General features: G+C 33.2%; 3 protein-coding genes across 3 annotated transcripts; 2 read left to right on the top strand and 1 right to left on the bottom strand.

The window, feature by feature from the left end:
• Positions 1–3918: 3918 nt before the first annotated feature.
• LOC105778810 (chlorophyll a-b binding protein CP24 10A, chloroplastic) lies at positions 3919–5844 on the top strand. The gene is made up of 2 exons (XM_012602571.2): positions 3919–4210; positions 5150–5844. Exons 1-2 carry the CDS (start codon positions 3978–3980, stop codon positions 5697–5699), a joined length of 783 nt encoding a protein of 260 aa, XP_012458025.1. The 5' UTR covers positions 3919–3977; the 3' UTR covers positions 5700–5844.
• Positions 5845–9349: 3505 nt separating this feature from the next.
• On the bottom strand, positions 9350–10964 carry LOC105781033 (peroxidase N1). Its single transcript, XM_012605601.2, has 3 exons — positions 10532–10964; positions 10045–10207; positions 9350–9958 (listed from the first exon to the last, which is right to left on the bottom strand). The coding sequence occupies exons 1-3, from the start codon at positions 10931–10933 to the stop codon at positions 9543–9545; spliced, it is 981 nt and encodes a 326-aa protein (XP_012461055.1). The 5' UTR covers positions 10934–10964; the 3' UTR covers positions 9350–9542.
• A 14027-nt stretch (positions 10965–24991) lies between these two features.
• Positions 24992–26455, top strand: LOC128040395 (uncharacterized). Its single transcript, XM_052629124.1, has one exon. The coding sequence runs from the start codon at positions 24992–24994 to the stop codon at positions 26453–26455; it is 1464 nt and encodes a 487-aa protein (XP_052485084.1).
• The last annotated feature ends 1145 nt before the right edge of the window (positions 26456–27600 follow it).

Below are 27600 nucleotides of genomic sequence, written 5' to 3'. Positions count from 1 at the left end.
TTTCTTTAAATGTGTATGATGAATCAAAATTAAAGTTTCATTTATATATATAAGAACCACAATCAAAGTTTCATGTACATAATTGTACCAAATAAAAGTTCACGCATCAAATTTCACATTGAATCAAAGTACATGTATAATTTTAAAATTTCTCCCTTTATTTTAATCATATCCATGGTAACTCAATTCTTTTTAAGAATTATTGGTGAAATTCTTCATAACTTCAACTTGCCCAATAACTTGATTAGGAGGGTTGATTAAATGTCGTTTAAAGTCCTTAATTGGTGTTTAAATTTAAACATCAAAGGGGGATTGGATCATCTATCCATTCAGCCATCACCATTCGTCCATCTTCATCAAATTTGATTTCATCATTCCACAAATTCACATTATTTTTGTTTTCTGTTTAAGCATAGTAAATTATGGAGTTTATTGATCTTTATTTCTTATTCTTGTTCTTAATTTTTTCAATTTTTATGCATTAGAGAACCTCCCTTTACCACTGATGGTCACTAAGCTAACTATAATTATGATAAAGGCAAGCGCACCTATCGAACAATAGTATAGCTATGGTGAGAAGGGAATATCGTATCCACGAGGATTAAAAGTACTAGTAATTATTGTTTTTCTATTATTTAGCCGATAAATTGGATGAATTGTTTTAATCTAAATTTACTAATCTAAATTAACTAAGAACGCGACAGAGAGTGAATTGGGAAAAATAAACGAAGATAACCAATGAGATAAACAATACCCAAGAAAGAATCCACCTAAATTTCACTTATTAATCTGAATCTAAATTAAATGATTTATTCACTTGCGCCTTAATCCGTAGAAATCCCTAAATTATGTTAATATCTCTTTCGAGCGTAAGAACAACTGACTCTAGGTTGATTAATTGAAATATTTTTCTAATTAAAACTCTTATTGTCGTATTAACTCGATCTATGGATTCCCCTATTAGATTTGACTCTAATCTGGTAGATTTATGTTGTCTTATTTCTAGGATTTCATGCAACTCCAGTCAATTATGCTAGATCTACTCTTAAATAGGGACTTTTGCTCCACTGAAATAAGCATATTAAACTTGAATCAATATCTCAGAAATATTAAAACAAGAAATAAGCATACATAATTGAGAACAAGAATCAAGTATTTATCATGTAATTCATAAATCAAATAATAAGATCCATCATAGGTTTTATCTTCCCTAGGTATCTAGGGAATTTAGTTCATAATTTGGAATAAAATCATCTCAAAGTTAGGATAACAACAAGACATAAAGAAACCCAATAAAACTTCTAAGGAAATTGAATGGAGATCTTCAATCTTGAAGGAGATCCGCTTCTAAGTTGAATCCGATGGCTTTCTTCGACTCTTTTCTTCGTTCTTCTCTGTGTGCCCCCTTAGGTCCTCTTCTAATATGTATTTATAAACTTTAGAATGCTTAGAAACCCTAAAAATTGAGTTTTTCTACGTAAAAGAGAAACATGGTGCGAAACTGACACGAGCTAGCACATGGGCATGTGGCCAGCCCGTGTGGCTCACACGGGCGTGTGCCCAGCATATGTGGAAATGCCCAGGCCATATAGATCTTGAAAACAACTCTTTTTGTTTGATTTTGGCCCGTTTTTCTCTTCTTTCACTTCCCTATGCTCACTTAAGTATAAAAACATGGATTTACAGGATTTTGAGCATCAAATTCACTAATTTACATGATAAATCATCTAAAAACGCATCAAGAATGGGATTAAAAACATGTTACTTTTATGGATTATTAGCCACAAGCTTTCTTGTGTTACAATAAAAACTTATTTTGCTCTCAAGACCGAAAGACCTTTCCTCCATATTCTTAATCTTTGTTGTTTGATTATTTTCCCATCTTATTATTCTCATCTAATTTCAAATTCTTTGTTGGAAATTTTAGAATTTAATAGAAGTGTTATACATTAGTAATCATTAACCCGAGTCCTAAAAGGGATCCGGGTCTCGAAGCAGTGACTCAGATAAGTCCCACTAGAAGATTGAGTGCGAGACAAACCATGAGAGGACAACAAAGCAAGCTTGCGGACCCAGCCCGCAAAGCAAAGCCAAGGACCTAGCTCACAAGGCAAGGCCGCAGATCCAACTTGCAGGAACCTAAAGAAGACCTCGGTCTCAACTCACAAACACCCATTGAGCTTGTAGAAAGGATCGTATGCTCTGCAGGTAATCCAAACACGTGTCCAACAGGCACGGATACTGCCCAAAATGTCAGTCTCAGGAACAGAAAGAACCGTGTGCTCCGTCGGCACGTACTCAACAGACCTGGAGTTCGCAAAAAATGTCAGTACTAGAGGCAAGGGAGTCAAGACAAAATAGTAAGGTTCTATTATAAGCTGTAATAACATCTGTAACAACATGTATAAATACAAGAACACTCCTATCAATAACATACGAGAAAATATTACTCAACAAGAAGCTTGCGCATCAAGTATTAAAAAATCAACCATTTATATTAATTCTTGAATAGCCTACTTGCTTAGCACTCAAAAAAGATTGAATTCTTCACTTTAACTCTTAGATTCTTTCATCTCCTTCTCTTATTTTGTATTTTTGACTAATTTTAATACTAAATTCTTCTTCCAATTGTTTTCTTGTCATTGGAATTTCTTGAATTTCACATTACTTGCGCAAAAAGAAAAAAATTCTAGGAGTTTTTCTTCAATTACTTTAAGTTGTTTGTTTGGGTTTCATTATTGTCTAAATTCATCACTTTCGTTATTCATTATTATTGCCTAAGAAAATCCAAGAAGCCTTGCCACAAACCATTATTGAAAATTACTTGGCATATTTGGAAGAACAAAAATCTTCAATCTTTCAAGGTTTGTTGTGGAGTGTCGATGAAATAATTAGGTGTTCTTACAATTGGGCTCGACAATGTAAGTCTACTTATGATGTAGATTCTAGGTTGGAGCTAATTACACAAGCATCTTCCTCCTTATTTGGTAATTGGATTTGGTTACACTCTAATGGAGCAATCAAGGTGGATTTAGGAGAGGCCGCTGCAGGGGAGTGCTGAGGGATCACCATAGTGAATGGGTCATTGGATTTAACAAGAGGTTGGGTCTTTGTTCTATATTTAATGTTGAGCTTTGGGGTGTCTTAAATAGTTTGATGGTACTACATAACAGGAACTAGGACAAAATGTTGATTTAAACAGATAGTATGAAGGTTATTCAGGTAGATTTCTCAAGGTTCTCTAATTCAACACTTATCAGATTAATTCAGCAAATATTGTTGTCAATGGTTCAATGGGAAATGGTATATACTCATCGAGAAGAGAATATAGAAACTAATCTCATCGCTAATATAATATTGTATTGTCATTCCTTTTTCACAAAAAATAAATAAATTCAAGAGTTGCGTCTTTGATCTTATTTCTTTTGAATTCATATTTTGTGAAATTTTTCTAACAATTTTGAAATTTCAATAATTTCATTAGAGATTTGAATAATTAATTAAGTTTTTTAAAAATAAAAATATTAATGTTTTTAAATTTCAAGCTAAAATTTCGTCAGATTTTATTTGCATTAGTCCCTAATAGCTTAAAAAATCAGTTCATCTGATTATGAGGAACAATAGATAAATTCACCCTAATCGCTAGAATTCGAACTGTGTTGATATAATCTCCTTTCCAACTTGTAACAACACAGAACACCCAAAAAAAATTCAATTTGTAACTAAATTCAATTTTTGTTTATATTTTTTGAAAGGGAATAGCGTGGCAGCAGAAACCTGTCGTGTTTTACATCCCAAAAGACAAAAACAGAAGAGGCTAGGTGAAAGCCCACGTGGTTGGAGGCAACGTGGAGATGTAGATGGACCCTAACAACCCCCCCCCCCCCCAATTGGTCTGAAATCTAGTCTCTCATATATATCCTCTCTAGATTTCACTAGACAACTAGGAAAAAACAGCAAAACATCAACTGCCCAAGATGGCTTCGACATCTGGGACTGTAATAAATGGGTTAGGTTCTTCATTTCTGTGCGGAGGAAACAGGAGCCAGGCCCTTTGGGGAGCTAGTAGTATTGGACCCATAGTAGCCACTCCTGCTGCAACGCGAAAGAGGAAGCTGATTGTTGTAGCGGCCGCACCACCTAAAAAGTCTTGGCTCCCTGCTGTTAAAGGTGGTGGCAACTTAGTTGACCCTGAGTGGCTCGATGGCTCGTATGTGTTGCTCCTTCTCATCTTTGCCTTCCCCTCTTAATTTGTTTTAGTAGTTCTATAGGAGTTCACTTTTTGAAATTTAATTGGGTTTGATTAATTTATTACTCATGACAATTTTAATTCAGTTAATATAAGAGATTTTAAGAAAATTTCTATTATTGATTAATTTGATTTGATTAAACAAAATTAATAAGTTTAGTAGGATTAATATTTTAATGTTATTTTGCTTATCTTTTAAGATAATCTGATCGGATTAGCCGATTAGATTGAGAACCGGTTACGATACAGATTTGGAGAAAGGAATTCAATTGATTGATCCGTGAATTGGTATGGATTGATTGAGCTGAGTAAAAACCCAATTGAACCGACAATTGAATTGGTTATCTATATTTTTTGTTTTTGTTTTTATTTTTATTTTTATTTTTATTTTTTATAATTTTTTAATAATTTATTTGATCTTATCAAACTAACCAGTTAAATCGAAAATGAATGACTTGATCAGCTCATCCACCGATCTAATTTTGAAAACTTTATTTTTAAGCCTCGTCATAATAAGTTTTATATTTTATATTTTATATTTTATATTTAATTGTTTTAGACTTTTAGTATGGTATTATTCAATATTTGAAAGTATTTAATATCTAAAATTTTAAATTGAAGGATAATATGAATTTAAGTGCTTGAATTGACATTCTCTTAATTATTGTAACAACAACTATATCAATTAAATTAAATCTCAATTTATTATTTTATTTTATTAAATGAAAATTGATAATTAAATTATTTTGATTTTATTAATTTTTTCATAATAATTTTGATTCGATTAATACTAATATAACTCCAATGAAATCAATTAATGTAACTTAGGTTGGATTATTAATGGAATCAATGGAATACCCCCTCAATAATTTGACTTTGATGTTAATTTTCAAACCACAGGCTTCCTGGGGACTATGGATTCGACCCACTAGGTCTAGGCAAGGACCCAACTTTCCTCAAATGGTACAGAGAAGCAGAGCTGATCCACGGACGCTGGGCCATGACCGCCGTGGTCGGCATCTTCATAGGCCAAGCCTGGAGTGGTGTACCATGGTTCGAGGCCGGAGCCGACCCCGGTGCAATAGCCCCATTCTCCTTCGGCTCACTCCTTGGCACCCAACTCCTCCTCATGGGTTGGGTGGAGAGCAAGCGATGGGTAGACTTTTTCAACCCAAAATCTCAATCCGTAGAATGGGCAACTCCATGGTCGAAAACAGCCGAGAACTTCGCCAACGCCACCGGCCAGCAGGGTTACCCGGGAGGCAAGTTCTTCGACCCATTAGGCCTTGCGGGTACCATCCAAAATGGTGTCTACATCCCCGATTATGACAAACTGGAGAGACTTCAGCTAGCGGAGATTAAACATGCTAGAATTGCTATGTTGGCAATGTTGATTTTCTACTTTGAAGCTGGTCAAGGAAAGACACCCCTCGGTGCTCTTGGATTGTAAAGAAAATTATATATAGCAAGTTAATGTAGATAATTAAGATGATACAGGAAAATAATGGCTTTAGTATACATGTTCAAAGGATACTGTTTAAGAATGTATATATAGAATATATAATAAATAATAGCAAAATGAATTGACGTTAGAAGTGCAATTCACTGCCTATCTAGTTTTCCCAATTTTCTTTAGTGGGTTTAGATGAAAATTTTAAATTTTTTAGAATTCTAGCAATTTAGAATGATAGGATTTGCAATTGTTTTGTTTAGATAAGTACTTGTTTAAAAAAAAGTAGGTTATTAGAATTTTACAAATTAAAAATATTTATATTAAAATAAATAATATAAAATTTCAATATTATTACCAATATCTTATTAAATGGATTTCCATTAATATCAAAATAAGTTTTGATTTACTTTAAATTTTAATAGTGATTAGAAGTAGACCTCTACTTTATTTATATTTCTTATGCCTATTGTTAAGTATGACTCCCATTTTCAATCAAATCGAGAAATAATCTTCTAGTTAAACTCTGTTTATTTGTTTCAGTCAAACACTGATTAATTTAGATTATTTTATTATTATTTGACATATGAATTTAGCCTATAAATAGGCTCTTTTACAACCTTAGTAAAACACACCAATTAGAAATTAGAACTCATAACACATTCAGAGAATTTTGTGTTTACGTTTTGAAGGTTCTTTGTTTTTCAGTTTTTCGGGTTTTCGGGGTTTAGTTTTATCTCGATCTTTTGTATTCTTCGTTCTTTTGCCATTATAGTAAAATCATCTTTACTCGTGGTTTTTTATCCTATTTGGAGGGGTTTTTCCACGTTAAATTTGTGTGTTCATCTTCTCAATTTCTTCTGCTATTTTACTTGTTTGTTGCTTAATCGGGACGATCCTAACAAGTGGTATCAGAGCTAGTTCAATTTTCATAGATCAGCCCATTCAGATATGGCAACAATAAGATTTGAAATTGAGAAGTTCAATGGTGAGACAAATTTCAATCTGTGGCAAGTTCGAATGATGGTAATTCTAGTTCAATCCGGTTTGAAAAAGGTTGTTACCGGGAAAAAGCCTGAGAATCTAAATAAAACAGCATAGGAAGAGCTTGATGAAAAGGCCTTGTCTGCAATCCAGTTGTGCCTCGCGAATCCGATATTGCAGGAGGTATTGATGGAGAAGACCTCATCCGCCTTGTGGAAAAGGTTAGAAACTCTTTATGCGACTAAGTCTCTGGCTAATCGTTTAGTGTTGAAACGTCTATTTAAGTTTTGCATGAACGAATGTGAGCTTCTTAGAGATCACATCAGTCAATTTATTACTCTTTTAAATGATTTAAAGAACGTTGAGGTTCATATTGATGATGAAGATCAAGTTATGCTATTATTGTGCTCTTTACCCCCTTCATACAAGTCTTTCAGGGAGACCCTGATTTATGGCAGAGACAAAATCTCGTTCGAAGATGTGAAGGGTCATTTGTTGAGTAGAGACAAACTCGACAATAAGCTTCATTTGGATAGCAAGGCAGATAGGCAAGCTTCCGTTTTGGTAGCATCAAAGAAACGAGACAAAAGGTGTCGCTATTGTAAAAAGTTAGGTCACGTCAAATCAGATTGTTATAAACTACGAAATAAAAGAGCTGCTGAGAGTAACAAGGAAGATGTAGCTAGTGCTAATTTGGCCGATGAAAACGGTGATGATTTCTTGTTAGTGTCAACGAGCGATAACTCCAAGCTCACGTCCGAGTGGATCCTAGATTCGGGATGTTCTTTCCACATGTGTCCCAATAGAGAATGGTTCTCCACATTTAGTTCGGTTGAAGGTGGAGTTGTGCGCATGGGAAACTATTCATCTAGTAAGGTAATTGGTATTGATACTGTTAAAATCAGGACACACAATGAGACAATTAGGACACTCTCAGATGTCAGGTATATACCTGATTTACGAAAGAATCTCATCTCCTTGAGTATTTTAGACTTGAAAGGATACAGAATCAACATCGAGTCGAGTGGTATTAAAGTATCTCGTGAAGCTCTCGTTTTGTTAAAAGGTAAAAGAACTGGCAGCCTTTATATTCTGGAAGGTTCTACAGTAATCGGTGAAATCGGACGTCCCTCATCCGTTACAGAGTCGAAGTCAACTCGTTTGGAGTGGAAGCAACTTGGTCATAGGAGGGAAAAATGTATGACCGTTTCGTTGAAGAGAGGTTCTCTTTTGGATGCAAGTTTTGAAAAGTTAGGGCACTATGTTCGTGAAAATCAGACCCGGGTTAGTTTTGATTTGGCAGTTTACAAGTCGAAGGCTAGAAGTCTTCCAGTTTATAAGCACAGATTCGACTCAGTTAATTCCCTGCATAGTTTAAGATAGGCTCGTGGCGGGCTTTGGCAAAGATGGTGTTGTGGAAATATGAGTCAATGTGGAGATTTGTTAAGTATGACTCCTATTTTCAGTCAAATTTGAGAAATAATCTTTTAGTTAAACTCTGTTTATTTGTTTCAGTCGAACACTGATTAGTTTAGATTATTTTATTATTATTTGACATATGAATTTAGCCTATAAATAGGCTCTTTTACAACCTTAGTAAAACACACCCATTAGAAATTAGAACTCATAACACATTCAGAGAATTTTGCGTTTACGTTTTGAGGGTTCTTTATTTTTCGAGTTTTCGGAGTTTAGTTTTTATCTCCATCTTTTGTACTCTTCATTCTTTTGCCATTATAGTAAAATTATCTTTGCCCGTGGTTTTTTTTATCCTCTTTGGAGGGGTTTTTCCACGTTAAATTTGTGTGTTCAATTTCTCAATTATTCCACTATTTTTGTTACTTGTTGCTTAATCGGGTCGATCCCTAACACCTATAAATAGAGTTTTTAGAGAAGCTTTGCAAATATTTCAATTGATGAATAAAATACGCTCTCTCTTTACTCTCTCATTCTCTTTGTTCTTTAATCTCTATCTATTTATTTTATAACATATGTAAAACTTTATAAATAGTTTTAACAAAATAACATTTTAAATATATATTATAATTAAATAAAATTATTTTTAAAGTTTAAGTTTTTATCTTATAGTGAGATCATGTATTTTAAATTAAATAAAATTATGAGAAATTTTAAAAAAACCACGTGGAATTTGAAAAATAAAATTGAGCTATTAAAATGCCCTCTTGAAATTACCGACAAATTTGAAAACAAGTAACCAATGCAGAAGGACGTGAGTTTGAGTGCGCTGAAGCGCATTGTCCTCTTATTTATGGGTTAGGAAGGAGCTATTGGTAGTTCTAAGTATTGTCTTAAAAGAGCATATATAATCATAAACTGTAACGAGGAAATCATTCAAAAGTTTATATTTTTTATCTCTGTTTTACAGTCCATATTTAATATTCGTGGTTATCCCTCCTAATAATATTGTTTCCAAAATTCGAATCGTATCCATCCCTTGAGAATACCATACTAGTTAGCAATTACCGCTTTAAAAAAATAATATCAACAGTTCATGAACACTGGATTCATCAAATCAAAATTAGATTATATTTGACTTAAATTTGCATGTTTTTGTTTGTATATGAATCGAATTCATCAACTTAGACAAAATCCATAGGTTTTCCAATCAAAACGTCAACAATTCCAGCAACCAGCAAATCATGCTCTGCTTTAAAATGTTTCACTCGATTCATATATTATATAATTAAGACAGTGACAACTTAACCAGAGACAAGACAAATCTTGTCCTAAATGATTGTGTTTTTTCTAAACAAAGACTTAAACTTGTATACACTCAAGCACTTCCCTTTGATCAGCCACTTGTGTAGATAGCATTATTCTTAATCTTCAATGTTCATTTTAGTTAACTTTAGAACATACTTTGCGGATTTCACCAGCAGTTCCCGTTTTCACTCCAATGTTGCTCATCTTCACCATGGATTTACCAAATTCAACGTTGAAGGTCAATCCAAGCAACCCTCTAACGCCCAAGAAACGTTGCACAAACGTCTTGGTCGAATTGTCGGTCCATAATCTTTGATCGGATTCAAGTATTCCTTTGCCATCCCTTAAATTAGCGAAGAAAGAAGTGTCGAACTTGTTGGCGCTGCCGTTGTCGAGTCCGATTCGCCGTGACCCGTCACCGTTCTGAGGGCAAAGTGCTTGAAGCTGGGAAACAAATGCGGGATTTATCGAAGGATCAGCTCCAGTTGAAGTGAAGTTGTAAAGCCTGTAGCTGAAGAATTGGCAAGCAGCGGTGCCGATTGTGTGTCCTCCTGACAACAGATTAAATATTAGTAACCAAAATTGAGTATCTACGATAGCGTTCAATAAACCAAACTTTGTGTAATAAAATGTTTACCAACAAGGGTGACAAGATCTTGAGTGTTGAGACCCTTGTCTGCAAATTTTTGCTTTTGCACATTTACGGTATCACGGAAGCCCGGCAAATTGTTAGCATCAGATGATTGTGAAACCGTTCCGTCTCGACGTCCAGTAGGCACTGCCCAACTCGCTCCACTGGTCTGCATATATGTTAACAATCATTGTTAATGACACATAGGACAAAGTCAGAAGTTTATCTTTTCGGGGTAAAAATATAAAATTTTAAATGCGTCAAAATATAATTTTTTCTTTGTATATGCTTGTTAGTTTAGAATTTAAAACTTTGAGGGGCTAACATTAAATTAACTTATAAAAATTTCTAAGAGACTAAATTGATAATTTGTCATTTTGGGGGCAGCCCCTCCCTGCCCCCTTAGCACGGTCCTGATGACACAAAACTGAAACGACAACATTCTCACCGACTATCCAAATGAATCATAAAATATATGTGTATATATAATTACCAGAACTACGGAATCGCGAGCAGCAAGGGCTAGAATATCGGCACACGAAACAACTCCGGGACATACAGATTCAAGTTGAGTCTTGGCATCATCGATAACTTCGTATCCTCTCAACAATTGGTTCGGTGGTGCAGTTTTCTCGGCATTAGGCCCATCGATCAGTATGGAACCATCACACCCTTGTACAAAGCAGTCATGGAAGTGCATGCGAAGCAACCCCGGAGCAATAGTTGGATCCGACTTGAAATGAGATTGGACCGTTGAGCTTACGATGGACTCGACTTTAGGGCATGAGGTCGAGTAGAACCCAACTCGAGTGCCTTGGCCTTCCACTAAGATGACAACTATGGGTAGCAATAGGGTAAGTAAGAAGACTCTATGGTTGAAACAATTCATCTCCATTGGGTGTAAAGCAACAAAGAGAAAGAAGGTAAAAGGGTTTGTGATTGTGGGTTTGGTAATTGAGAAGCTGTATTTATAGGCAAAGAAAGGTTGCATTTCAGGGCCATTATTATCAACTTGCATGCATGGCTTTGTTTCTTACAAATGAGACAAAAGTCGTCGTCAACGAAATACTGTGGTAGTGATTATCTTTTCCACCGATTTTGATGATTATATAATGATGATTAAACAAAGATATTACTACCTTTTGACTATATCTCCAATTATGCATTAGTAACGGACCTACTTTACAATATATAAGGTGAATGAATGAATCCATGGTATTAATTAAATGTTTAGTTATTGAAACTGAAGCACGACAACACTTTACGTAGAATCCACATCACCAAGCTGCTTTTGAGGTATCTTTCATGCTCAAGGCATGAAAACACTTTGACCTCGGTTCACACCGTGGTGAGGTATTGAGAATTATTGAGTAAAATGTTAAAATGTATGAGAAGAGATTCATCAAGGGTAAGGAAGGCTATTTATAGGCATGGATGGTTACTCCTTGGCTTAAGCCCCGACATTTATCTTTACTAGTCCTGTTATGGTTGGTCTCTTATAGAATATGTTAGCCTTTTAGATACGTGACGACGAGATTGATATAGACTACTTGATAAGAGTCTACATAATTTTTGTGTGCTTCATATAAATGAGTCCCCAGAAAAGATGAAGCTTTTGTGAAAAAAGAAGAAAACAATATGTATATATATAAAGAAAATGACACGTTTTCTGTGATGGTTAATTAGAGTTAATTAGCGTAAAGGAGTGGTCCTGATGTTCTCTAGGTTGTAAAGTAGGGTGCAATAATATTCAAATATCCAAAATGAGAGAAGAACAAGAGCATAGTGCGTAAAGAATAAAGATTTAATATTAAAATTAGTGGTTTAGTTATTGAAATTTGGTATAGTCTCATTTAGGGGGCTTTAATTTGTTGCATTCCAGGTCATTCATTCTGCAAAAATTTATGTAGTTTGCCTGGGAATTTTTTCCTTTTCAATCATTTTTAAGATTAAACTTAAACTTGTAGTTTATTGATAGGATGTTATTGTTTTTAGAAATAATTTGGTTTAAATTATCCTATCTTTTAAGGGTAAAAATACTATCGAGGTCGAGTTAGATTCTATTTTACCTCTTTGTTAAAAAAATAGGTAAATTAGTCTTTGTTGTTGAAGAAGGAAACGTGAAAGAGACAATTACAATATGCATCAAGGTTATTCTATTATTGATGAACACTGAATTGATAAAACAAAACATAAATGTCTATATTTATAGGCTTACAAAGAAACTAACTTAACACAAAAATAGCTAACAACTTATTCAATTAAACTGAAAATCTTGAACTAACAAAGATTATACTGAGGTACGCGTGGCATGTCACGTGTAACTGTCTGGTTTTCCCGTCAGTCATACTAGTTTTTGATAGTAGAAATTGATAAAAATTTTAACGGATGGTATGCCACGTTTTTTAACAGCATAATCAGTTTATCTTTTAATCTAACGTACAAAGATTAATTTATTTAACTTTTTTTTGGTAAAGGGAATAAACTGCAGTTTTACTCCTAATATAAAGACTTTCATAATATTTTTACATCTTTTAAGAGAAATGAGAAATTATTTTTAAGATATAAATACAACTTTTATATACAATCAATACATTTATATAATTACTGAATGAGCTTCATCGTTGATATTGTAATAATCAATGATTAATTAAACAGGCTAAACGCCCGGCTGTCATTTTTTCGTAATGTAAATCCTTTTATCTAACCCAAATCTTTTATTCATTTAAAACTTTTATATAATAAAATATAATTTATTTTATTATGTATCCAATAATTAGTCAACTGGAGCTGATTTGGACAACCGAGTTTTTGTCGTTTGTGATAGCGGACGTAATGAATAATTAATTAATTGACATATGCAAATGCTGACTTTTTTTCATTGTAATATTATTATATATTATAATTGTAAAGATATAAATTATACAATTAAATGGACAAAGTCCCAATAAGTAATTAAATTTAGATTTAGATTTAATATTCGTTCGCTTTCGATATATTTTGAAAAGGTTTAGATAAAATTATAGCTCTGTTTGGTAATTGGTTGATAGTTGATTATAGTAACTAAGTTGATCAACTCATTTTATTAATTGTTTATTTAAAATGATAAATAAAGGTATGACATATTTTATTATTAGGTATTTATTTGCCTATAATACTTTAGCCTTTATTAGGTGAAACTATTGAAATAAAATACTATTATGAAAGAATTAAAACATCCATTATGAAAATTATTTGCAAAGTATTTTTATTTAAATAAGCATCCATTATGGAAATTAATTAGTGAGTAATTTTTGAGTAAACATGGTCAGATATGTCATTCCACATATCTCATTCTTAATCAGCCATGAAAAAATTTGTGCATCCATGTTTTTTTGTTTTGTAGGTTTTAGCACAACAAGCTATTGTAAACCTCCATTCACCAAACACTACAATTAGAGGGTTTGACTACTCAATCTTCCATTTATGCCCAAATCAATTAAAAAAGACTCAAAACTTTGTTTATTAAACACCCTCGGTATATATGATAGTAAAATAAATGTTTAAATATAAAATTATTAAATGTTAATAAAATAATATTTATTTCAAAAAAATTTTAAAAATAAGGGTGACAGTAGACACTACGGGTAAAACTAAAAAAATTTAGGGCCAAAATTAAATTATATATATTAGAGTTAAAATGTAATTTCACTATTTTAATAGTTTATATTTTATATTTTTAAAGGACTAATTTAAAATTTTATAATTTGTAAAAGGTCACCAAAGGTTAAATTTCCCATTTCAAGGAGCGAGACTCCTACTTACCCTATTGTAATGTAGAAAGATACAAGCTTAATATAGATGAATCCACAATATGTATCTTCATACATGTCGATATCAATTAAATATATGTACTGTACATAGTATCTCAATTTTATTTCTTCGCTTGATCTATTTTATTTGTGTTGATTTCAATTAATCAAATAATTGAAAGGCAAGTCTTACGATTTTATAATTCTTTCATTTCATGGATTTGATTTTTTGGTGGATACCGAGATTCCTATTAAAATAATCAAAATGAAGGAAAATGGAATGGAATAGGCATATATTAATTAAATTAATAAAAAAAACCATGTAATCTTTTTTTTTTGAACATTCTAAAGAAGTAATTCGTTAAGCAACTAACAGATGATCCAAAGAGTTCTATGGTAACTTTTCTTCGTATTTCGTTTCGAAAAAAGGGTATATCCTGCCGATTTTGAATTTAACTTCTTTGATCCATGATATGAAATGAGTCAATAAAACATTTCATAAATGAAAGTCAAATAAAACAGGGGATATCTAATATGTGACTATACTAAGGCAAGATCTTATTAAATTAAATAAAAAAAAAGACTCTCTTTTTTTTCTCTTTGAACAACCTGTTAAAAGTTTGGACAAAATTCACAACTCATATTTTGATACCATCTAAATTTACCCTAAATATATTTCAGATCATTAACACTTCTAATCGAATTTAAATGCTAAAATTAAAATCCAATCATTTTTAAACTAATTTTCTTGGAAGATTATCATTTCTGGTATTAAATTGAACTTTTATTCTAAGCTTATTAGAATATAGTGAAATGCTATATTCATAAAATATGTATATATGTACGTGAATTAATCCAACAAAGCAAGGACAGATCTAGGGATCCTCTTCTTAAAATGAATTTTTTTCATTTAAGCTTTTACAATTTATAAAATTTTAAATTAGTAAAGTTAAAATTAAATTTTAGCTTCTCAAAATAATAAAAATTTAATTTTAATCCTTTAAAATTTATAAAAATATAAACTATTTAAAATAATCAAATTACATTTTCACTATAATAAAATATATAAATTTAATTCCGTTCAAAAAATCTCTAACTCCACGAACGAAGCACGAGTAAAATAATAAAACATTTTGAAATTAAATTTTGGATTCATACTAATCTCTTATAGAAAGAGCACGTGCATTAATATTTTGAAAAATTAATGAGAATGATTGGCTTCCCAAGCATGAACACAGGCTTGTAGTGTTTTCTTTTGACTTGGAAAAAAGTGAAAGAGTGACACCTAATTAGTATCTGTCTTTAGTCGTTAGTACAGTGCACGTGTTTGAAAATTAAAGCAAAAAACAATAATTCCAGTTGTTTTTTTTTTAAGAAAAAAAATTTACATTTTATCACCAACCTCTTTCAAAAAATAAACAGAATATATAAATTTCTAGAATAACCGTTTAAATTGAAGCACTCTCGACTTGAGACATTCAACTAGTTGCTTATGAACAAATGAAAAGTGAATTCGAACCTGTTATTTAATACAACGATCGATACCAATAAAGAGATTCCACAAGATCACGACCTAGAATTCCTTTCCAGCATCCACTCCAAAACAATGCACGAACTAGATTCAATGATAAAAGGGACTTTCACATGCCATCCCATGCCAATAAACACCTCCAAGGCAGTTTTAATAGCCATTACTTCTGCCATTTCCAATCCAACGGCATTAATCGGCCCAAAAAACAAGGAACGGACAACTCTTTTCCCATCTCGCAACATCCCACCACATCCAGCCTCGTCCTCCTTAGCAACACCTACCACATTGAACTCCTCCCACCTGGGGGAGGTGGAGGAAGGGCTGCATTTCGCATGAACCCTCCAGAAATTGAATGTCATCATGAACCGCCCTTGCCCACATCAGCGATTGCATTTTGGAATGAAACAGCAACTTATCAAGTGACATCAATGTTTTGTTGAACACAACACTTTATCGTTTTAGTTTATGAATTTTTAGATTTTAATTTTAAATATCATCAAGTCTAATTTTATTCCGATGAATTACTAAATCGAATTCAGTCTGTGATTGTAATGATTGAATTTGATATATACCAATGAAATATAATTGTAATATTTTGTAACTTTAAAAGATTTTATACCTAAATGTGAATTTTAGGATCTTATATGTATTTTTGACAAGTTGGTGTACAATGCTATATAAGCAAACTCAATTATCTTTCTTTTAATTATCATTTTAGATAGACTTTGTAATTTTGACATGAGATAAAGAAAATAGGTCTTAAATTTTCAAGAAGTTTTGAATCACGTTAGCTTTTTAATAAGTCCTCTATATTTTATTATACCTAAAATCATTTTATGTTTTGATTTGTATTTAAATTAGTCCTTGTTTTATACAACAGGTTGAATTATGTAAGGGTTTATCTTGGTGTAAATTGGGTTAGTAGCTTATTTGAGAACGTATTACAGATTCATGCAATTGGTTTTGGTAAAAACTAAACATTAAGGATGTTAAAATTTTGTATGACTTGAATCTCGTCACTTGTTCAAGAAATAAATATAGTAACAAAATATAATTGGGGTTGCAAGCAAGGCCGCACAAGTAGAATTTGTATAGAACTACACTTCTTCTATTTGACATTGATTAGAATAGGGTTTTTCAACTTTTAAATAGATGTAGTCGAAATTAACTCCTCTTATACCATTCAGTTTTCAACATTAGTGACTTTCTCCTCATTTGCCCATAGCTTTTTTTCCTGAAGGAGTTTTCACGTAAAATCTGTGTTTTATTTTTCCTTTTCTTCTTGTTTTGCGATCGTTCTATTGCCATTATCGACGTCTATTATAACAAAGAACATATATCTTTATAGTAAAATTAGAAATTCTTTTTTTTTAAATGATAACGTTCATAAATTTATTATTTTAAGGGGAAAAAAGAATAAGAGTAAGATACAAGATAGAAATCCAACCAGATCAATTCGCATTTAGTAATGTTATCGTTTGAACAATAGTTTTGTTTACACATCGTTAGTGATAGATCACGTAAAGTCACACTCTGAGGATGATAAAATCAGTTCAAATGCTCTTGGATTCTTACAAAACAAATGTGTTTAGGAGACGGAGCTTATGCTTCAAGAAATCTATTTATTGGAAAAATTGTAATTTATGGGAACTTTGAGGAATATTTTCAATAGGTAAAGGTGGAGAGTTGAATCATAAAATTATGGTTTCATATTCTACTCCATGAGACCTTTACAATGGTATATCATATGCTCAAAATGGTTGAATGATAAATGAGAAATTGATGCTCAAAGTAAGCTCCTTAGAAATATTTGTTGAGGAAAAAAAAAGCTTAAATCTCACATTAGTTAAATACCAAGTGTGAGATATGTATATATATGAGAACCCACTTAAATGATGATTGAATGATTAAGCTTGGAATCTTGCCTTGCATGTAAGGATGCAAGTCCAAACCCATTGAGGTTGGGTCACACGATGTGGAGCAGATTTTGTCTCCTTATACATGGATATTTTCAAAATTCCTCCACTTTGAATGCTTATAAAAGGCTTCTTCAAAAATTTTTGCTCTCAATCTCACTCTCTCACACAGAGATTATTTTCTCTCCAAAATTTTTCTCTCCAAAATTCTTCTCTTTTCCTCTCTATATTTTCCAACGTTCAATAATAGAAAAAGGTATCATTTGTTCGTTAATCACTACAGAGGAGGTGCTATTGCTTCGATCATCATGTTTTTGTATAGGGAACTGTGTAAAATAGGCCTCAACATCTAGTAAAACTCGTTTCTTCTTTTTGATTTCTGCTTTTTGTTATGTTATTTATTAGTTTTTTTCATATCTGATAATTTAAATATAAATTATTCAATTTATTTTATTTTATATATATAAATATTTGTCATTTATGTTTATATATTTTTGTTCGCTAACGTGTTTTGTCCAACACTATTAACACAGAAAAAATTATAATGGAGTAAGGAAGAGCTTAAAGTAGCAAAAAAAGAGTAAAATGGACATGGAAAGAGGAGGGAAATACATGTGGTTATATGTTAACTCCAAGTGATGATTTGACGATCGATACAGTAGATTAGTACATATTGTAGCGACCTAAAAATTTTAGCACGGGCGCTAGTCGAAGTGATTATTGAAAATTTGAAAATAGAGTTTCAATTTTATTTAAAAAAGGGAGTCGCCGCCGACCTTTTTTCTAGGTGTGATCGGACACCTATTAAATTTTCTTTTAATTTTTTTTAAAAATTTTCTAAAAAAGAATCAATTTTAGGTCCACGTCAATATCCAAAGAAAATTAGAGTTCGGGAGTCGTTTACGCGCGAGGAAGGTATTAACACCCTCGCGACGCCCAAAATTGGTATCTCGTTAAGCACGCATTGTCTTAATTTTCAAAAATACGAGTTCAATTTAATATTTAATCGTGATCCGATTGAAACGCGAGAAATTTTTTTAAAACACGAGAATTTTGAAATAACATCATTTTTTTTGAAAAAACGGAAATTTTTGAAACACGAAATTTTTTTGAAAACAAGAAATATTTGATAAATTACTTATTATTGTACATTTTAAAAAATGAAATTTTGATAATTAAAAAATCACAAAAAACAAACCTTTTATTTTAAAACCCGAGAATTTTTGAATTTTTGATTTTTAAAAGGGCGTATCGTATTTAACACGAACCGATAATATTCACCCAACATAATGATAAAATCAATGATTTAGTGTTAAATCGATTCGTTACCTTATTTATTAAAATTATTCAATTAAAAAATCAAATAAAATAAAATTAAGAATATAAATAAATAATAAAAAATACTTAAAATACCAATAATATTAAAAACAAAATGTCATCAAAATACACGAATTAAATTAAAAATGGGTAAAAAAATTACCGAAAAGCCCAAAAATACGGACTTGAAAAAACAGGATTCGCGACCCGAATTCTTTTCCTTTTCCTTTTTTTCTCCTTTTTTCTTTTTTTTTTCTGGCTGGGCTGCTGGCTGTTGGGCTGTTGCTGGAATGGGCCTGGAAGGCCTGCTGGCGCTGGGATGGGCCTGCTGGCCGCCTGGCCTGCTAGGCCTGATGCTGGGCCTGGCGCTGGTTTGGGCCTGCTGGACTGTTTCTGGACCTGCGTTGGGCTGCTGTTGGCCTGCTTCTTTTTTTTTTTTTTTGCTTTTGCTCTTGTTCTTTTGGTTTGCTTTAGTTGGGCTGCTGGGAGTGGGCCTCGCCTGCTGGGTCGGGTATGGATCTTGGTCGGATCGATAGTCGGGTCGGGTTGACCAGAATGTAGTTTTTTTTCTCTTTTTTTTTCTTTCCTTTCTTTTTCTTCTTCTCCCTTTCTTCTTCCTCTTTCGGCCCTACCTCCTTTCGCCACCGCCGCCGTTCCGCCGCTGCTTCCCCCGTCCGGCGGGGTCACCGATGCTTATCCTTTCCTTTCTCTTCTCTCTTTCTTTATCTTTTCTTTCTTTTTCTTCTTTTCTTTCTTCTTTCTTTTTTTCTTCTTTCTTCCTCCTCCTTCTCTCGGCTGTTATGGTTTATATTTCTGTTTAAATGGTTGAAAATAATTAGTTAAGAGCTGCGTCTTTATTATTTTTGTAACACCCCCTAACCCCAAACCGTCGCCGGAACAGGGTTACGAGGCATTACCAGACATACCAAGCAATTTAAAAAGAATTCTTAAATAAATAACCAACCTATTAAAATAATTCATAAATTGTTATAAATTTTACTAATTGATTTCATTCATTTTTAAAAAAAATTCGGCAGCATTTCTGCTTATTTTTACATCAAACCCCCTGCAATTTAAAACCATATCATTTTCAAATATAACTAATCAACCAATTCATTTCACATTCACATTTTCTATTCTAAATACTTCTAATCAAACTCAATCAACATAATATCAATTTAAAATTTAACAAGGTAATAAATAAATCAAAATAGGTAAACTTCTTTCATTATAAATCTTAAATTTATAATACTAATATTTTTAACCATTTATATTAAAACATAACAACCTTTATACACATCCTATGTACATGTCACATTACCCAAAGGAAAATATACATCACCAAAGTTATGCTGAAGTCGGGATTGATCTGGATGCTGAACCGGGACCTTTGACTTCTATCGACCTGCGCACGGAAACAACCGTTCGCTGAGTATTTCATACTCAGTGGTATTACCATAATTCAGATTATAACAATAATAAACATATAATGCATAAATCGTATAAACAAATTTAAATTTAATATCTCAACAATAGTAATTCATCAATCAGTATCATATATCCACAATTTGAATTTGAACATATCATGAACCTTAGGTTCATTTCTCAATCTCATATCACATTTCAATTCACAATTCAACTTTTTCATTTCATTTCAGTAGCTCGTTCGATCAACTCGTTCGATTTATCATTTCATTAATTACCCTATTAACAAGACTCGGACTTTGGCGGATACACGGATCCAACCAAACACACCAGAATGGCACCCAGTGCCTCATCGGATAGTTCGAAGCAATAGTTGACACCCAGTGTCTCATCGGCCAAGCCGAAGTAAGTTGGTACCCAGTACCTCATCGAATCTATTCGAAGAAATATAGTGACACCCAGTGTCTCATCGACTCGAGGTCGAAGTATCCCTGAACTCTTCCAATCCTATGGCATGCCAACTATATCCGACTCAGCCCAACTAGTTAATAGGGTATTTAAATCACATATATTCTCAATTCAATCACAATTTCTCACATTTTCAATTCAATCATTTTTCCACCTTTCAATCAATAATTATTTCACAAATTCACACATTTTCACAACTCAATACATTTCCATACAATTTAATACCATTCACAATTCGATTCAAATTCATTTCCCGCTTTCAATCAATAAACAATTCAAATATTAATTCATATCAACTATTCAATTTAATTCCCACTCATAATAATAATACTAATAATAATACTAATACTAATACTAATATTAATAGTTACCTCACATTTCATTTACTAGACACATAAATTAAAATTTAGCATTTAATAATAAATAACTTGAATTATAGTAATACAAACCGTAAATCTCCCGTTTTAGTCCTCGATAACTTTCTCCTTTCCTTTTGACGCCAATGCCTCGAGTTCTTTGTTAGCTACGAAAATAATAATAATTTGTAATATTAATTACAGCAATAATTATAATAAATAATTGAATTTCTATTCAATTTCTTCCTAATTCTCAATTTAATCCTAACTAAATTCACTTACTTTCCTAATTCAACTCACACTCTATTTCTATTCAAATTTCATCCAAACTAAAATTTAACTATCAAAATTTCAGCATATTTTGCTAATTTCGAATTTCCTCAATTTAGTCCCTAAAACATAAAACTTATAGTTTCTTTTACTATTTAATCCCTTTTTCAATTCTAACCTAAAATTCATTCAATTTAATCCTAATTCATCTCTTTTGTTCAACATAAACTATACTTGAAAACCTATGAACTTACAAAATATCAACTTAATTCCATCAAAACTTTGTTTTAAAGCTTTTAAAACATTAGAATTAAGAGAAAATGGCTAATTTGACTTACCAATCAAAGCTTTAAACCTTAAACCTTCAATTTTTCCTTTTCTTTCTTTTCTTCTTTCTCCCTGTTTCTTCTCTGTTTCGTCCTTTCCTATTCTGTTTATTTTCTTCTTTTGTTTCTTTTATTCTTTTAAATTATGTTTTGTTTATTATTTAATAAATATAATACTTTAATAATATAATATAATATAATATTTTCTTATATAATAAGTAATTACAAAATTTTAATACAAATGTATTTATACAATTATGACACATGTATAAATTATTACCATACATTTGTCACCATCTTATTTATTTTATAATATAATAATAATTATAATGATTTAACAATTTAATAATAATAATTTAATAATATTTTTTTAACACATAAAAATCTCAGATTTTTATACTTATGCCGCCTCAAATTTGGCAATTGGCATAATTGCCTATTTAGTCCCTATTATTTTATTTTAATCTATGTACGGCCCATTTTCTGTCCGGGCCCAAATCAAACCCAAACAAACCCAAAAATTACAAAGGGCCCAAGACCCAAGTTACAAGCCCAAAGCCCGACGGCCCAATAGGCCCCAAAGGATGAAGCAGCACCAGGGAACCCTAGGGTTCCCTCTCCTTTGCGCCGCTCCTCCTCGAGCGCAACGCCCATGCCTCGTCCCGAGGCCTGCCCAGCCTCCATTGGCACCAAAATAGCAATCCTCTCCGTTGACCCCCGACACCTGCAAAAAAGACCAAAAGAAGCAGCACAGAAACGGCAAAGAGAAGACAGAAACAAAAGCAAAACATAGAAAAAAAATAACAAGCAGTAACATGGACTAACAGTGTAATCGTGGCTATAAAAGCCACTAAAATAACCTTGTAGAAAGGAGATAAAAAAAAAGCAGATCAAAAAAGAAAAATTGAAAAGGTTGACTCCAAATTTCTTTCTCTGTTCTTAATTTTTTTTATATATTCTTCTATTTTCTGTTTTTTTACTACTCTTTGAAACTAAAAAAAAACAAAATGAAAAAGAAAGAAAAGGGACACTTACCGGTCTCGAAAGCCCGTCGCCGGAGACCATCTTCGGTGTTGGAATCGGATCGAGAAGGAGACGAAAGGTCTCTCCTTGTTTCGGCTTGTTTGGTCTGGAGGACCGGGCCTTAAGGTGGAGGTCGAGAACGGGGTTAAAAAGCCCTCCTTTTCTCGCTCCGACCACCGCTCGTGAAGGAGCTTTGGCCTTTGGAACCGCCGCTCGTCGGCGTGGGCCATGTTTGGCTGCTGGGAACCTTGAAAGGGAGAGGATAGGTTCAGTTTTTTTTTCTTTTTTTTTCTTTAAAACACTGATAAAATGAAGTTATAATTTTTTTTTTTGTTTTAAATGGGGATAACTGAAACGATGCCATTTGGTGGGGGGAATCTGCTCATGCTTTGCCTTAATGGGTAATTTATGCATTTAGTCCCTCCATCTTGCGTGGAAGCGCAATCCAACTTCTTATTTCTTTTCTATTTGGGCCGCAAACTTTATTTATGCTCCAATCAGGTCCTTTGACCATATATAGTCCTCTGCGCTGGAACATTGCACTCTAGGACTGGGGTATATTGCCCAATTAGTCCTTCTTTCTTTGTGCGAGCGCCATTTTAATCCCTAAGTGACCTGTTTATGGTTTTTGCAATTAAAACTCCCAGATTCGATTTGGTTTCAGTATCGTCTCTAGTCCATTTATTTTATTTTATTTTATTATCATTTTAAAATAGGGTTTCCTTTATTATTATTTGTTTTGAGTTTCCTATTTATTGTTTATTATAAATTGTTTTTGCATACTATTTATTTAATTCTTTTAATATATTATATATTTTAAATCATTATATGTATAAACTCTTTTAGATTCCTATATATATATATACATTTTATAATCTATATGTATACATATATATATATATATATCTAGTAACTTATTTAATAGATACATACATACTCATATATTTTTATTTATATACATATCTATACATATATATCTATATACATTTTTTCTTCTGTTTTTCTCACGAATATGTACATACATACTTATATATATATATATATATATATATATATACGTATTAAAATATGTATACCTTCATATATATATATTATATGTACTTATATATTTTCATATTTTATAATTTTTTATCTATTTTCTTTATTTTTTATTTATTTAATTATTTATATGTCCATTTATTTAATGCTTTAGTTTTTTTTTTACTTGTTATTGTATATTCATGAGTGATTTGTTTTTTATTTATTATTCATTTTTGTGCTCATATTATTTTTTTTAGTCGCGTTATTTTATTTATTATTCCATCATGCATAGAAATACCATATTTCAAAAAAAAGGGGAGAATATTTCAAATTGAGGCAATATTTAGCATTTGGAAATTCGAGAAAACATGCCCTAAGGTGCTGGGTGTCGATTTTTCTCGTTCAACCAAATGGCTTAATATCCTTCATAAAAATTTCAAAATAAGGCAATATTTTGCGTTTGGAAATTCGAGGAACGTGCCCTAAGGTGTTGGGTTTCGATTTCTCGTTTAACCAAATTGCCAAGTTTCCTCTTGAATTTTAATCCATGCCATTCGAGTTTTTTTTAAGGATCGTATTTTAAATTTCTTTAAAGTTTTCAATCTTCGACACTAAGACATTAAGTAATCAACTAGGTACCAATTTTGGGCGTATCGAGGGTGCTAATCCTTCCTCGTGCGTAATCGACTCCCGAACTCGTTTTTCTGAGTTTCGTGGACCAAACTTGTTGTTTTAATAAAATCAAACCTTTTAATAAAAACAACCACTTTTCGAGGTGATCCAATCACACCTTATAAAAAAGGATTGGTGGCGACTCCCGTTTTCGTTTTCATTTTCAAAAACCCAAGTCGACCCCGTTTTCCATCCAAAAAAATGGTGTCAACAGCTTGGCAACTCCGCTGGGGATTTCAAAAAATAAGAGAGTCAAGCCATGTGTTGATCATTTCTTGTATTTTTGTCGAAATTTGAAAATGTGATTTAAATATACGATCCTCTCATTGCATTGGTTTTGAGTTATAGTTTTCATCACGTTTTGTATTCTAAACTTTAGTATCTTTCTGCACATTGCATTGCATGACCGTTGGTCACACCTTTTAAGTGGGAGTGAGAAGCTATTTCCTTCGTGAGGTTTTCACCTCCGTGCAGGATAGTGGATCGCTTTCGGGATACATCCGCACCTATGTCTTCGTGAGATTTTCATCTCCGTGCAACCATAGGGAAATGTGTTCCCCTGAACCGAACTCGGTCTATATGAGCCTATAATGGGTGAAGATCGAGGAATCTGCTGGTTCGGGTACCTTATCTTTAGAACCAAACCACATATAGTGAACCCTAGGAACCCAGCCTAGATAGAACTACTTCAAATAGGTGCTTTATTATTTCTTGCTTGTATCGGATTTTAAATTTGATACTAACTTATTTTGTTTTGATTGCATGGCATTTTGTCTGCATGGCATTTCATTGTAAAAGGCGTTGATTCACATTCGATTACTAGATAGAAAAGCCAATCATGGAAAGTGAATTTCTTAGCAAGGTGGAAGATAATGCGGTTATCCGAATATGGTCAGAAAAGTCGCAACTCGAGAAAGGTTATAGTCTGACAATGGGGTTTGCATCAGAGTTATGGGATTACACCAGCATCAATGTGACTCAGAACAATCTTCAGGAGTTGAAAGAAATTTGGGCTCAATGGGAGGATGAAGTCAAACAATTGTTTTACTATAATTATGGTGATTTACCCTACTTGCTTGACATTAATGTAGATGAACATTTATTTCGAGCTTTGGCCCAATTTTGGAATTCCGCTTATAGCTGCTTCACATTTGGGGAGGTAGACATGGTGCCTACTGTGGAGGAGTATACAACTTTACTTCGTTGTCCAAGAATCCAAGTGGATAAAGTTTATTCTAGAACTGCTAATGTTTCGACTTTTACGAAGAAGTTAACGAGAATTACCGGAATGAGTGAGCAATGGGTCACCGCACGAATCAAACAAAAGGGAGAAAATAGATGTATCCCTTGGAGAAGTTTGCGAGATCATATTTTGGCACACCCGGATACGAAGAAAAAGGTTGATGTTTTTGCTTTGAGTATGTATGGGCTGGTTATTTTTCCTAAAGCGTTGGGGCATATAGACGAAGCTGTTACAGATTTGTTTGATCAACTTGATAGGAGGGTCACACCCGTTCCAGCAATTTTAGCCGAAACGTTTAGGTCTTTAAGTGCATGTCGAAGAACGGGGGAGGGAAGATTCGTTGGTTGTGCACAACTCCTGTTGGTTTGGTTTCACAGCCACTTCTGGAAGGTGGATAAGATTTCTTATCAAGTTTTCTCAGAAAATTACTCGTCTTTGAAGGAATTAGCAGCAACACCAAGACGTAATGACATCACGGAGGAAAAGTGGATGACGATCCTTCATAATCTACGAGACGAAGATGTTGAATGGAAAGCTTCTTGGATGGTGCCCGACGAGATTTTGTACCGATGTGGGGACTTTGACTGGGTCCCTTTGCTTGGAATTTGGGGAGCTGTCAGATATGCCCCTTTGCTCGTGTTAAGACAATATAAGTCAAGGCAGTTCATACCGGCAACGCAAGGGCTAGCCGAGTGTGAGTTTTCTTATAAAGGTAATAACTACAAGGGAAAGATTCGAGAGATGTCTAACGCTTGGAAACGAATTCACCAGATGAAAAGAATTACCGTAGGAGCAACGACAACTCCCGAATATCACGGGTGGCGGAGTAAGAGGATCGACGATAACATCCCAAAGCCAAGAGAAGAATGTGGTCGTCCTATAGAAGATCATTTACGAATAGTCCCTTCAGAACTAGAGATCATCAAGCAAAACTTCGAAAAAAGAAGTTCAGAGTTTGGAAAGAGGATAGAACAGCTGGAAGAGGAAAAGATGCGTTTGGGACTAGATGTTGATATCCACAAGTTGGAAGCTGAAAAGTTAAGGCTGAAGAGGATTTAGATAGTTTAAAAACAGATTATAAGAGGCTACGATTGTCAATGCGAACTACGGGTTTGGGGAAAACATCGAAACAATGGAAACAGGAGATCGAGGAAGAAAGGACCAAAGCTGATTAGTGGGAAAAGAAATCTCAATGTGCCCGAGCTCGAGAAAGCGTATTGGAAAAAAAGTTTATTAGAATACCAAAATGAATAAGCAAGATTGAAAGATCGGGTAGCGGAGTTAGAAAGGTCGCTTCACTTGTGCCGTAGTCGCAACTCTGTGATCGAGCTAAAAGCAAGTTTGAATAACATTGAAGAATTGAAGAAAAAAATAGGAGAACTTGAAGATGCACTGTAAAACTCTGAATCGCGAGAGGAACTTCTTGAAAGGCGTAACGAACAATGCCAAGAGCAACTCTTCCATTCTCAAAATCAAATTAGAGATAGGGATTACGTGATGGGTGAAGCTATATCTCAAATTCGGGAAGTAGCTGATCATTTGCAAACTTTAGCAGTTCAGGCCGATGTATTGAGTTTGAAATATGAATTGGAATCAAGTCGGGGTCGAGAGTTAGCTTGGCTCCTTAGGAGAGTTAAGGCTTTGAGCATAAAGGCAAAGTCGTATATGTAATCCACTTTATGTAAAAGAAATTTGTTTTCTAGTTGAGTTTTTCTAATGAAGTTGAATTAGAATCACTGCCTCTTTTTGCATTCTTTTCATGCATTGCATCACATCATATGCATTAATGACCATTAAAGAACCCTAATCGAATAAAATTATTTCAGTTAACCTGGAAAACCAACAAGGTTACGGCACTCGAGCTAAGTCAAAAATTATGGACCAAAGGCTGGAAAAGCTAGAACGACTTCAAAAGGAAATGCAAGACCAGTTGCAGGCTCAAATGAAGGAGCAGATAGAAAAGATTCAGCATGACATAGAACAAAAGATGCGGGAGTCTCAAAACGATCTGATAACTTAGATGACACAATTATTGAAGGGAGTAGATAAGGGGAAAGGACCTGTGATTGTTAATGAGGAAGAAAACAATAGCGAACCACTTTATCCTCCAGGTTTCATGCCTCCGCACGCGCAGGTTCAAACTGAGCTGCATCCACGAAGACCCTCTGTGTCGGTTAGGCCTCAGTAGTTCCAAGGCGATGCTT

Source organism: Gossypium raimondii, chromosome 4 (genome assembly GCF_025698545.1).
Source record: "Gossypium raimondii isolate GPD5lz chromosome 4, ASM2569854v1, whole genome shotgun sequence".
Taxonomy (NCBI): Eukaryota; Viridiplantae; Streptophyta; class Magnoliopsida; order Malvales; family Malvaceae; genus Gossypium; species Gossypium raimondii.
The sequence above is the reverse complement of the archived record's forward strand: the minus strand, read 5'-3'. Positions and strand labels throughout refer to the sequence as shown.